Consider the following 14,238-nt stretch of genomic DNA (forward strand, 5'->3'; position numbering starts at 1 on the left):
TCCTGAGCTTGTCATAAGTCGTTGAGTGAGGATGTAGCCAGTGATAATTTGTGTGCTTGTTCAAGTTAGCAAATGCGTGCTGTCAATTTTTCAATGTGTGCCTTTCCAAGTTTGTGCCTTTTGGCTGCTAAGGAGATAAGTTCACCCCTGATGACACATTTATGGGCGGCCCAGATAGTAACAGGGTAGGATTCCTCCAAAGTGTTTTCCACGAAATAGTGGGAAAGGTGCTCACGTATTTTAAGTGTGATGTCCATGTCTGTTAAAAGAGAGTTGTCGAGGCGCCATATATTTGATCTAACGTGTGTTTTCGAGAGCGTCAGTCATGGAGATCGGGTTATCGTGGAAAAGCAGCATGGGATCAATTGTGGTTTCAGTGAGGGAGGTCAAGTCGTTCTGGGAGATGAAGAAGTGGTCAATCCTAGAATATTTGTTGTGTGGAGGGGAGAAGAAAGTGAAGTCCTTAACGTTCGGGTGTAGCGTGCGCCATGTGTCATGTAAAGTTAGATCACTAAGTAGAGTTTTTATCGCCCAAAGGGCTCTGTATGTTAGAAAGGATGCTCCATTTGATGTGTCTAGGGAGGGCTTTAGAGCAACATTAAAGTCCCCCCCTACAAGCAGAGTGCCTGATTAAAAGCTTGTAAGTTGTTGCAAGGTGTTGCGAAAAAAAAGGAGACTTGTTGTGTTTTGGGGGCATAGAGGTTCGCTATTGTCATAGGTTTATCATGCAATGTACCCTTAATAAACAAGAAACGGCCTTGAGCATCTCTTAGGACTTCTGTTATCTGAAGGGGGCAGTGTTTTGATATCAGGATAGATACTCCTTTTCGATTTGGCTTCATCATTTGAAGCGTGGTATACTGTCAGGAAGTGATGATTGTGGAGTTTGGGGATGCTGTCAGTTCTGAAACAGGTTTCTTGAATGAAGGCGATGTGTGCCATTCTGAAGAGTAAAAAGCAACTGTAATCTTTTTTTCCGGGAGTGTTGAGTCCACGGATATTAATGGAGCAAAGTTTGAATTGAATGGGCATTTGCGGCAGGTCATGGTATGTTGCACGTGTGTGGTTGTCGTCTGCCATGGCAAGGAAGTGGGGAGGGAGGGGATATCTGGGTAGGAAAGAGGGAGTTTTTTGCGTTAAGTTTTAGGTTGTGTTAATTTGTTTGTGTGATTTCGTTTTTATGTGTAGTTTTTGTTTAATATATATTTTTTTTATGTTATTGTTTTTATTCGCTTGTCTGTAGTTACCGTAGGTATAAGATGAGAGATGTAATCTCTGAAGAACGTACCGAAGAGGTGTGGAGGAGCTTCTCCACTTACAGTACCTCAATATGTCGTGGTATCGGAGATGAACAACGCGGGCACCCATATAGGTGTGTCCGCACCTTGTCATACTGCGGTGTGGGGGTTGACGAGTACCCAACTAGAAAGATTAGTTGGAGATACAGTCAAGGAGGCTCTCCGTCACAGGACATTAGTTTTAGATGGTGTTGGAGGGTAACCTCTCGGGAAAGGTTGTGGACAGGGGTGCATTCTATGTGTGGTAGTGAGTTAAGTGGAGGGATGTCATCAGATATATAATTCCGGCCTATTTGATGGAAGGTCGAGTCTAAGGCAGTGTTATTACCCCGGCATGTCACATTAGTAGTGTGGGATTCGGAGTTTCCATCGGGAGCCCTCCGGGGGGACTCGCGACTGGAAGTCCACAGACTGGGTATTACCAGGGAGTCATAAAACATAATAAACATAAGATAACATATAATACAACATAACCTACACATTTCTATTAATGAAGACTGATGCAATCCTAGGAATCATAAGTCGAGAACCTGAAAGGTGAGAAGGGTGAAGCATTTTACCTACAAATACCTCATAGCCATATGGAAAGCTTGCAGTTTGAGCTCAAAAACAAAAACAAAAAAAAAAGGGGAAAAAAATCGGTTAGCAGTTCCTAAGGGTGCCAGGCGAGAGTTCTGATATGCCTATTGCTGTTGCTACAGGTAATGGCTAGTCTTTCCATAAGCCCCGAAAGTATGGAGCAGAGAGGGGTTGAAATGCAGGATGGTGGCGTCTCTGTCCTAGTTCAAATGGCTTAGAATAAATCAAGTTCTGACGTGTGTATGGCAACCCTCGCGTAAGTGGATAGAGGGGAAAGAGTAGCATAGGTAGCCCTCAGAGTTTGTTACCTAGGATGAGAGACATGTACAGTTCCGCTGGAGATCCGAGCATATCAACGTTCTCACCCATCGGGTATTGGGAGGCAGTCTGAGGAAGGTCTGCCGATGCCATAGTCTGCCTGGGCTGGTGCCAAAGAGGTGATGTCCCATGACGATGCGTCTGTTTCTTCTCCTTGGTGAGAGACACGGGGATTAAGGAGCCTGGTTGCAGCGTCTTGGTCCGAAAGGAATGTTGCCGGAAATAAGCTGCAGTGTCCTCTCTTCCGGTCAGTTCTGCGTCAAAAGACCGCAAGGCATTGTGGGGATTGTAGTTTGGTTTCAATTTCAAGCTGTATTCATCTTGCGTGTTAGTCAGACAACTTGGTCAGTCCTGTAGCAACTGGCGTATAAAGGCATCAATAGGAGGCTGAGCATAAATGTGAGTCATGCATCTGGATTGAGCGGGATGTGTGTGTGGTAAAAAGGGAAGCATCAGGCCTTGGTGAACTTGTAGAAACAATAAAACTTAAGTCAAAATAGCAAAAATAGCAATACATAGCTAACGAGAAATGGGTAATAGGGAGTACCTGGGGAGGGCTCAGCGGTCCATCTGGCTCTCCTGGATCTTGGCGAATTGGAAGGGCTGTGATCCCGATTTAGGTTGTGGGATGAAGTATGTTGCCTCTGTCCTGAGGGAGATCTTCTCCTGCGGTACCGGGTGTCTTGCACATCCATAGGTTCCTCATGTAGCGTGGGTTTCCTGACTGTGGGGCGGCGAAAGTCTGCATACCATCTACCAGAGGGATGACTAAGATTTCACAGAAGTGGGGTAAATCTTCTGGCGCTTTTTAGTAGTGCTATGCGGCCCTGTGTGGAAGCTGACAGGCAGGAGGAAAACTTCCATTTATATTGGATCCCTTTAGTACGCAGGGTGTCAAGCAGGGGTTTTAAGTTTCTGCGGTGCTGCAATGTGATGCCAGAGAGGTCTTGATAGATTTTTATGTTCACTCCATCATGTGTCAGTTGTGGTTGACCCCTCGCTTGTCACAGAATTTCTTCCTTGAGCTTGAAACCGACTATACAGCAGATAATGTCACTGGGAGGGTCCGTGTCCCTTCCTTTAGGTCGTAAGGCTCGATGAATCCTCTCCATCTCGATCGCTGACTGAGGGGGTCTATTGAGCAGATCGTTAAACAGGCCGATGATCGTCGTGGATATCTGTCCCCACTCGATCGACTTGGGAAGGCCTCTAATCCGTAGATTGTGTCGCCTGCCTCTGTTGTCGAGGTCTTCCATGTGGCGATTCATGTCCCTTAGTTGTAGGGTGTGAGTATCAATGCGATGCGTGGCCCGACGGAGTACCGTGACATGGCGTTCTGTCACTTTTTCCACCTCATGCACTCTGTCATAAAGGGCGCGAATGTCCAGCCGGAGTTCAGAGATGGCGGCTGACAGGGTATCTTTTATGTCCGCACCAATGGTTCTTAGGTCCTGTGTGTTCAATGGAGGGTGAGGGGAGACCTCAATGCCTCCCATGCCTGTGGAGATAGCTGACGGGGGAGCAGGCAGTGTTCCTGTCAGTGAGGGAGCTGCCATCTGTGAGTTTCCGTGGCGGGAAGACACCATGTTCCCTCGGGGGGTCCGGAACATCTCAGGAATACTGTGGCTAAGATGTCCGTTTTGTTCCCGGGGGGAGCGGAATCGGGATGCGGAAGAGTTACGGGAAGCTGTCCCCATGTTTTGGACGAGTTTAAGGGTGAGGTTACCTCCGCTAAAGGGTTGCTTTATCCTGTGGTGGTGGGAGCTTCGGAGTCAAGCATCCATCTTCCTGCTAGGTCAGGCCACTCCCCCAGTGCTGAAAGTTACCTTATGTGCATTCCTGTTGGTCAGTGAGATTCTCCATCATAGTAATGGAGGGACCTGGTGAACTCTGAAACCTAGAACTTTGCTGGTCAAATTTGTCAGGTGTTCAGGTGAAGCAGGGGTATGGAAAGCTGCTACAGATATGTTCAGGTGCCTCTTCACCTCACCCTTGTAAGGTTAATCTCTCTCCTGTACAACATTCAAGGTTTGTCAGCTTTAAAACTGGCTACAAAGCTTAAAATTTATATAATTTTTTTGTATGTTATTGAACTTTTATTTTTTTTTTTAGACATTGTTTGCTACAAAGAGACTGTGAGAAATGGTATAGTTCGATACACCAAGGAAACATATAGAGACGGGGACACTGTTACACTCACATGCAATGAAGGATATCAAATTGAGCACAAACCTGAGGAGCCCAGGACATGCACAGCAAATGGATGGAACCCACCTCTGAATTGTATTAGTAAGTATTTCTTAAAGTTTGTATTCATTTTTTAAGCAGGTATTTCTTTTTTTGGGTATAGCAAGAATAAAATTACATAGTACAAGTATATCATGTCTTTGAATGGGTTACTGCATGAGAATAAGGTTAAAGTGGATGTAAATCCTCATATACCCAGTGAAGTAAACAGCAGCCGCAGATGATACACAGAGATGAAACACATCTCACTACATACGTTTTACATGTATATCTGCGGGCTTCAGCTTTATATACTGTTTAGAAAGTGAACATCATGTTAGAATTTTTTCTTCCTGCTTCAGCTGTGGGAGTGGAGTCTTGGCATACACTGTGTGACAGCTGATCGGAGGAAAGGCACCCCTCCCCCCTTCCAAGATACTTGCAGAGCTGTCCTGTGATTAGACCATCTCTCTGCTAATCTACTTGCTCAGGCCTGGAAGGCACTTATCAATAAAGCCCTTCCGTTTTATAAAGGCGCAAACACTAGCAGGGGCATACCCAATACATTCGTTAAGGTGTGAGGCGGGTATACGAACAGTGCCTCTACTGTCTCTGACTAACTGGCACGATGTAAAACTCTGGGTAGTTGCAATGTCCTATACATGTGGGCTCTGATATTGTTATTGTGGGGCTTTGTATAGTGTTTCTCTGGATGTAAGCTGGGCACATGGGTACTGAATATGGGGTTTGTTGATTAAATCTCTATGGAGCCATAAAATGCTGTTAGATTTGGGAGCTGGTAGCAATTGCATAATATGAATCTGAGTCTGAGAAAAAGTTGTGATATGGCATATATATGCCATTACTATTTTATAGATGTATATGGACCGTGGAGCTATGCTGTTGGCCTAGTACTGAAGTGTTGTATGTTAAGTGTAATAAAAACAAAATGACACCAGCGCTAAATAGTGGACGCCTGTAAAGCAATCAAAAAGTAGGGCAAAAAAATCAATAGAGAGGGGTTTAAACCCAGCGCAGCTGAAAAAGCACCATAACTGATAGAAACAGATAAAACAGTACACACACAAAAAATCCAGCTCTCAATGGGTTAAAGACAGTCTGCAGCAGATGAAAAACTTGTGTTGAATAATAAGAAAGTTTATTTAAAAATGCAGCTAGTAAAAACAGTCCTGTTCATTCACAATAATCAAACAAAGAAAAGCTTATATAGTCACCTGTAGGGATGAGCCGAACACCCCCCCGGTTCGGTTCGCACCAGAACTTGCGAACAGACCAAAACTTTGCACGAAAGTTAGAACCCCATTGAAGTCTATGGGACTCGAACGTTCGAAATCAAAAGTGCTAATTTTAAAGGCTAATTTGCATGGTATTGTCCTAAAAAGGGTTTGGGGACCCGGGTCCTGCCCCAGGGCACAAGCAGAGGATCGGAGAAAGATGAAGATGGAGGAAGAAACTGAAGGAAGATAGAAGAAAGAAGATAGAAGATGGAAAAAAGAAGACTTTAAATAAAGGAATTGTCAAAAACTGTCTCTTGTCATTTTTAACATTTTTGACAGTTTTTTTGTTAAATGTAGGGGTACCCCCTTACCATTTCACACACGGGGGGGCCGTGATCTGGGGGTCCCCTTGTTAAAGGGTTCTTCCAGATTCCGATAAGCCCCCCACCCGCAGACCCCTACAACCACCGGCTAAGGGTTATGGGGATGAGGCCCTTGTCCTCAACAACTTGGGGACAAGGTGCTTTGGTGGGCTACCCCAAAGCACCCTCCCAATGTTGAGGGCATGTGTCCTGGTACGGTTCAGGAGGGGGGGCGCTCTCTCATCCCCCCTCTTTTCCTGTGGCCGGCCAGGTTGCGTGCTCGGATAAGGGTCTGGTATGGATTTTTGGGGGGACCCAACGCCAATTTTTTAAAAAATTTTGGCACGGGGTTCCCCTTAAAATCCATACCAGACCTGAAGGGCCTGTTATGGAATTTAGAGGGACCCCCATGCCAGTTTTTTTTTTTAATTTTGGTTTGGGGTTCCCCTGTGGGGAAATCCCATGCAGTTCTTATCATTGAACTTTTATGTGTATTGTCGGACCGGCAATTCATTAATAGCCGCAAGTAGTTTTAAATGACTTTTTTTCCTTTTGAAATTTCATTTTGCTGTCAGACTGTTCTAAACACGGGAAACATGCACTCCTTTACAGGCATACTATAGACACCCCCCAGGTACGAAATTTAAAGGAATATTACACTTTTATTGTTTGACTTTAAGCATTATTAAAATCACTGCTCCTGAAAAAACGGCCGTTTTTAAAACTTTTTTTTGCATTGATACATGTCCCGTGGGGCAGGACCCAGGTCCCCAAACACTTTTTATGACAATACCATGCATATAAGCCTTTAAAATTAGCACTTTTGATTTCTCCCATAGACTTTTAAAGGATGTTCCGTGGCTTTTGAATTTGCCGCGAACACCCCAAATTGTTCGCTGTTCGGCGAACTGGCGAACAGCCGATGTTCAAGTCGAACATGAGTTCGACTCGAACTCGAAGCTCATCCCTAGTCACCTGAAGTCCACTGAGCAACCAGGGGTTTATGCTGAGTTCCAACCAGAGCCGTTCTCCCGGATCACGGGAGAGAGGGAAAAAAGGAAGGATGAGCACAATGGAAGGTGAGACAGCCGACTGTGTCCCTGCTGGGTCAGGGTGTGATCCCCAGGGACCTGCTCACCCACATGCAGATGGAGATCAGCATGTAGAGGGGTAAAACACACCAGCAGCAAATCAATGGAGCAGGGTGTGACGAAAATGTAAGCGTAGGATAGTTTTGCCCTAACAAGATGTGGTGTGATCTGTAGAAGTAGTGTAATTGTAGATGTAGTTTAATTCTGGGTTATTAAAAATATAGTATTCTATGTCAGTCATGCACATATGCTCTTTCATTAGCATTTGAAAAGGACAGAGACAGTTTTTTTAGGATCGAAGTGACACCTATATGCCAATAAAAGTTCCCATTAGAGTAAACATAGATTGCCACCTTCCTGAGGCTCAAAGAAAACTGCTAGTCATCTTGGCTACACGGATCTGCAGGGGGCATTCGCAAGGCCCCAGCCAGTCTGAAAGCTTTGATTAATATCAAGAGATCTAAGGAACCTATCTTATCTCTCATAAAAACTAAAATATTAACGGCAGAGAGATGAAAATAATTCCTTTTGATCGTACACGTGATGGGTTACGTGTACATGTAACTCTGTATGTTTAGCAGGTGTGGAATCCTAGAGAACCACACAAAACCGTTATATGGCGCTTGATTGCAGCAGAAAGGCAGTGATTAGTACTGTTGCGATCGGACTGATGCGCTGGTATCGGAAATCCTATCCATGACCCAGCAATCAGCACCGTTCTGGGCCAATTTGACTCTGGTCATTTCAGAACACAAAACATTCTGTGGGCTGAGACAGGAACACCCCCCAGGGTTGATTGGCCAAGGGCTAAAGTCCAGCCCACATCTATATTTCAATAAATTGGGTAGCCTGAGATATGGACATTGTTCTTCCACAAAGCCAGTTCGAAACTGGGGAATTCCCACATGTTCCAGTACGCATCTACTAACGGATAGACTTCGGTAAAGTTTATTTCTGTTTTTATCCTTTTTTATTTTCATAGCAAATTGCCAATTTGTGTGTCTTTCTGCATTTTTTGTATCTTTTTTGGTAAATCCTCTTTCTTTGTATATCTTATATGCACTGCCCACTTTTGGGATATTAAATGATAAAATTAATAAGTGATTTCTGTGTACTAAGCTAGGACTCATATCTCTGGAGAGGTTGTTGTATTTTAGTGCCTAAGTACTCGGTCTAAGTTACGTGCCAATCGGTATGCAATTGCACTGCGTGTTGGCAGATTGCATGCAGATTGTAAGCTAACAGATCTGCCAGACGGAGATCTGTGTGTGTGGTGGCTCAGCAGACCAGTCTGTGGACAAACTGTTGGGTGGTGGCAGGCTATCATTTATTGTGTGTCTGGTGTGTGGGTGTGGGGACAGTGGGAAGAGTGATTAACGCCAGGGTTCTAGCTTGCTCGATAGCTGGAGGAACCCTAGAAGTGTGTAGTAATTGCTAGATTGCTCCCCAACCCTTAGAGTGCACCAGATTGTATGTAAGATTCGTATCTGCCTGTGTGTGGTCAGCTAGCTGGATTGGAGTGGAGTCTCCCTCTAGTGGTGGCCAAATGTAGTGCAGGCTGTGAAAGTACCGCAGCCAGTCTTACATGCTCAGTATAAGTTCCCCCTTATTCCCTTAGTTCCTCATATACCCTGGTCACGGAATGCACGTCGCGGTTAGCTAGTCGCCGTGGGTGTGTGTAATTTGTGACACAGGGCTCCGTCCCACGAGTGCCAGTGACGTCAGGCCAGATGAGACACTGGCTCAGGAAGGGAAAAGCCCGGCGTAGCTGTGATGAATCAGCTGTAGATCTAACCTTCTCACGCTGTGCAGTCCAGTACTCAGTCACTATTGTGGAGATGTAGAGCCCTCTGCTGGAAGGTCTAAGTATGGCAAGCTAAAAAAGCTGTCTAAGCTACCACTGATTGCCAGGACATGTAGAGTCCCAAATGATGATGAATAATGGGACGTGGTAACAGGTCCAAAAGCTATGTTTAGTGTTGCCTTGACGACGCGTTTCGCGCTCCTGGGCTTTGTCACAGTCAAGGAGATGGGCAACCATAGAGATTTAAATAGTCTAAAACTTGGCGGGAAAAACTAAAACATGCTAAGGGGCGGAAACATCTACTCACTCATTAACCCCTCGTTGCTCAAAGGATTTACACATAAATGACCAATACTACTGACCTCAATTCACTTTTGGTCTAATATAACATATGCCTACTAAAATCATAAAATAAAAACATAAACTCTAATATAACAATAAAAAATGAAAAAAATCACTACAAATTCATATTACCAATTAATTAATGTTCAGAGAGAATGAGAAAAAGTTAATCAAAATACCACATATATTCAAGATAAAAACCTATACAAAACTCCACGTTTCTAATTCTTCATTTAACCCTTTGGGGGCAAGAGAATCGAACATGTATATCCAGAACACTTCTTTTACATAAAAGAGAAAATCTCTGATTAGTAGTTAGTGTTCCTTTTGGAATAGTTTCTATCACAAAAACCTCCAGGCATTTTATGTCTTTGTTGTGGAAACGATGAAGTCCTGGGGAACACTATGCTCATCACATCCCTTTGTGATGAATCTATGGTGATCCTCTATGACCCACATAGAAAAGGCCGCACGGGCACTGTAGGACATAAATCACGAAATCAGAAGAACATGTAATGAACTGACTGATTTCATAATTTCTTCCTGAATTAGTAGTGATAATGTTAGGCCCATGGTTAATAAATTGGCAGGTCAGGCATCCTCCTTTTTTTTTTGCACTGGAAAATGCCTTTCCTGTCATCAACATATGACCTAATATCCAGAGGGGATCTAGTTGGTTTATTTGTTATCTTACTAGGTGCCAGTTAGGGATGAGCTTCGTATTCGAGTCGAACCCATGTTCGACTCGAACATCGTCTGTTCGCCCGTTCGTCGAATTCCGAACGTTATGGGCCGTTCGCGCCAAATTCATGTGGCGCGTCATGGCCCATAATTCACTGCGGCATTGCAGTGCATTGCTGGCTGATGATTGGCCAAGCATGCACTATGACCCGCATGCTTGACCAATCACAGCGCCGTCAGTAGAGAGAGCTGTAATTGGCCAAAGCCAGGGTGGCTTTGGCCAATTATGGCTCAGGGGATTTAGTACACGCCCCACACTATATAAGGCCGCCTGCACGGCAGCCCTGTGTAGTGTGTGTTCCGGCGTTCATAGATAGAGAGAGAGAGAGACAGTGTCATTTGATTTAAGTTAGATAGATTAGGCAGAACAGTCAGTCAGTTAGCTGCACTTACAGTTTATTGTGTATATATATATATATGCATCCCAGGTGTTGCATATATATATATATATATATATATATATATATATATATATATATATACACTGTATTCAGTTTAGCTAGATCCGTTCCTGTTATCTTCTTACTGACAGGCAGGCTTGTCTTGTTACAGTATTTACAGCTACCTGAAGAAAATTGCTGGTGCTCTTTTGATCCTATTAGTACCACAATCAGGCAGCTAGACTATTTACAGTTAGTGCAGTGCGTCCTGCTCACAGTGTTCAGCTAAAACTACAAGTTAGTGTAGTAGTGTAGTGAGACCTCTGCACAGTGTTCAGCTAAAACTACAAGTTAGTGGGGTGCGTCCTGCTCACAGTGTTCAGCTAAAACTACAAGTTAGTGGGGTGCGTCCTGCTCACAGTGTTCAGCTAAAACTACAAGTTAGTGCGGTGCATCCTGCTCACAGTGTTCAGCTAAAACTACAAGTTAGTGGGGTGTGTCCTGCTCACAGTGTTCAGCTAAAACTACAAGTTAGTGGGGTGCGTCCTGCTCACAGTGTTCAGCTAAAACTACAAGTTAGTGCGGTGCGTCCTGCTCACAGTGTTCAGCTAAAACTACAAGTTAGTGTGGTGCGTCCACCTCACAGTGTTCAGCTAAACCTACAAGTTAGTGGGGTGCATCCTGCTCACAGTGTTCAGCTAAAACTACAAGTTAGTGGGGTGCGTCCTGCTCACAGTGTTCAGCTAAAACTACAAGTTAGTGCGGTGCATCCTGCTCACAGTGTTCAGCTAAAACTACAAGTTAGTGTAGTAGTGTAGTGAGACCTCTGCACAGTGTTCAGCTAAAACTACAAGTTAGTGCGGTGCATCCTGCTCACAGTGTTCAGCTAAAACTACAAGTTAGTGCTGTGCATCCTGCTCACAGTGTTCAGCTAAAACTACAAGTTAGTGCGGTGCGTCCTGCTCACAGTTCAGCTAAATCTACAAGTTAGTGGGGTGCGTCCTGCTCACAGTGTTCAGCTAAAACTACAAGTTAGTGGGGTGCGTCCTGCTCACAGTGTTCAGCTAAAACTACAAGTTAGTGCGGTGCATCCTGCTCACAGTGTTCAGCTAAAACTACAAGTTAGTGGGGTGTGTCCTGCTCACAGTGTTCAGCTAAAACTACAAGTTAGTGGGGTGCGTCCTGCTCACAGTGTTCAGCTAAAACTACAAGTTAGTGCGGTGCGTCCTGCTCACAGTGTTCAGCTAAAACTACAAGTTAGTGCGGTGCGTCCTGCTCACAGTGTTCAGCTAAAACTACAAGTTAGTGGGGTGCGTCCTGCTCACAGTGTTCAGCTAAAACTACAAGTTAGTGCGGTGCGTCCTGCTCACAGTGTTCAGCTAAAACTACAAGTTAGTGCTGTGTGTCCTGCTCACAGTGTTCAGCTAAAACTACAAGTTAGTGTGGTGCGTCCACCTCAGTGTTCAGCTAAACCTACAAGTTAGTGTAGTGAGACCTCTGCACAGTGTTCATCTAAAGCTACAAGTTAGTGCAGTGCGTCCTGCTCACAGTGTTCAGCTAAAACTACAAGTTAATGCGGTGCGTCCTGCTCAGTGTTCAGCTAAAACTACAAGTTAGTGGGGTGCGTCCTGCTCACAGTGTTCAGCTAAAACTACAAGTTAGTGCGGTGCGTCCTGCTCACAGTGTTCAGCTAAAACTACAAGTTAGTGCTGTGCATCCTGCTCACAGTGTTCAGCTAAAACTACAAGTTAGTGGGGTGCGTCCTGCTCACAGTGTTCAGCTAAAACTACAAGTTAGTGGGGTGCATCCTGCTCACAGTGTTCAGCTCAAACTACAAGTTAGTGCGGTGCGTCCTGCTCACAGTGTTCAGCTAAAACTACAAGTTAGTGCTGTGTGTCCTGCTCACAGTGTTCAGCTAAAACTACAAGTTAGCGTGGTGCGTCCACCTCACAGTGTTCAGCTAAACCTACAAGTTAGTGTAGTGAGACCTCTGCACAGTGTTCATCTAAAGCTACAAGTTAGTGCAGTGCGTCCTGCTCACAGTGTTCAGCTAAAACTACAAGTTAGTGCGGTGCGTCCTGCTCACAGTGTTCAGCTAAAACTACAAGTTAGTGCTGTGTGTCCTGCTCACAGTGTTCAGCTAAAACTACAAGTTAGTGCTGTGCGTCCTGCTCACAGTGTTCAGCTAAAACTACAAGTTAGTGCGGTGCTTCCTGCTCAGTGTTCAGCTAAAACTACAAGTTAGTGCGGTGCGTCCTGCTCACAGTGTTTAGCTAAAACTACAAGTTAGTGGGGTGCATCTTGCTCACAGTGTTCAGCTAAAACTACAAGTTAGTGCGGTGCGTCCTGCTCACAGTGTTCAGCTAAAACTACAAGTTAATGGGGTGCGTCCACCTCACAGTGTTCAGCTAAACCTACAAGTTAGTGTAGTGAGACCTCTGCACAGTGTTCATCTAAAGCTACAAGTTAGTGCAGTGCGTCCTGCTCACAGAGTTCAGCTAAAACTACAAGTTAGTGCGGTGCGTCCTGCTCACAGTGTTCAGCTAAAACTACAAGTTAGTGGGGTGCGTCCTGCTCACAGTGTTCAGCTAAAACTACAAGTTAGTGCAGTGCGTCCTGCTCACAGTGTTCAGCTAAAACTACAAGTTAGTGCTGTGCGTCCTGCTCACAGTGTTCAGCTAAAACTACAAGTTAATGGGGTGTGTCCACCACAGTGTTCAGCTAAACCTACAAGTTAGTGTAGTGAGACCTCTGCACAGTGTTCATCTAAAGCTACAAGTTAGTGCAGTGCGTCCTGCTCACAGAGTTCAGCTAAAACTACAAGTTAGTGCGGTGCGTCCTGCTCACAGTGTTCAGCTAAAACTACAAGTTAGTGGGTAGAGACCCTCTGCACAGTCTTCAGCTAAACCTACAAGTTATTTTTTTGCGAGCTTTGCACAGTGTTCAGCTAAAGCTACCTGTAGAAGGTTGGTGGTGTTCTCATACTACAGGCAGGCAGTTGATTTTGCTAGCTGCAGTATCAGTGTGTATATATATATATATATATATATATATACATCCCAGCTTAGTGCAGCTACAGGCCATTAGTATGTCTGGAAGGCCAAGCAGGAGAGGCAGACAGTCACAAGCCAATAAGAGAGGGCAAGCAGGCTCTGTGTCTAGTGCTGGTCGTGGAGATGGTGCAACCTCATCAGCACGTGGCCGTGGGACACGCTTGGCCTTTTTTTCGGCAGCTGGCCGTATTGAGCCGCAACATGCGGAAGACTTGGTCGAGTGGATGACCAAGCCGTCCTCATCCTCCTCATCCTCTCTCACCCATGCCCAGGGTACTTTGTCTGGCAAGGCAGCGACCTCTTCCCTCGGCTCAATGTCATCAGAGACTCCTTCCCTAGCCCCACCATGTCCTCCTGAGGAGTCCCTCGAACTGTTTGACCACAGTGTTGGGTACATGCTCCAGGAGGATGCCCAGCGTTTGGAAGGCTCTGATGATGATACTGAGCTCAATGAAGACAGTAATATGAGCACGGACAGAGGGGGTGCCCAAGAAGGACAGCAATCTGGCAGTCATGCTCCCCCTGCTACAGCATACTGCCAGGTTTGCTCCAGTGATGAGGAGGGAGGGGATGATGAGGTCACTGACTCAACGTGGGTGCCTGATAGGAGAGATGAGGAGGAGGAGGCGGCACATCACCAACGAGGCAGGATGCCTTCCAGGGGCCAGCCTAAGGGCAGCACATTGACTGCATCACACCCCAAAGCTCCACATGTGCAGGGCGCTGCAGTCTCTGCGCATTATTCAAAAAGTTCTTTGGTGTGGGCCTTTTTTGAGATGAGTGCATCAGATCGCACCACTGCTATT

General features: G+C 45.3%; 1 protein-coding gene across 4 annotated transcripts in view; it reads left to right on the forward strand.

Moving 5' to 3' along the window:
* LOC141103383 (coagulation factor XIII B chain-like) overlaps window positions 1–14,238 on the forward strand; it is a 1,101,294-nt gene that overhangs the window by 241,773 nt on the left and 845,283 nt on the right. For all 4 annotated transcript variants that reach the window (XM_073592898.1, XM_073592899.1, XM_073592902.1 and 1 more), the window contains one exon: window positions 4,308–4,484. In XM_073592898.1, the coding sequence (XP_073448999.1) occupies window positions 4,308–4,484 (177 nt within the window). The remainder of the gene's footprint in view (window positions 1–4,307; window positions 4,485–14,238) is intronic.

Source organism: Aquarana catesbeiana, linkage group LG07, assembly GCF_042186555.1.
Source record: "Aquarana catesbeiana isolate 2022-GZ linkage group LG07, ASM4218655v1, whole genome shotgun sequence".
Lineage (NCBI taxonomy): Eukaryota > Metazoa > Chordata > Amphibia > Anura > Ranidae > Aquarana > Aquarana catesbeiana.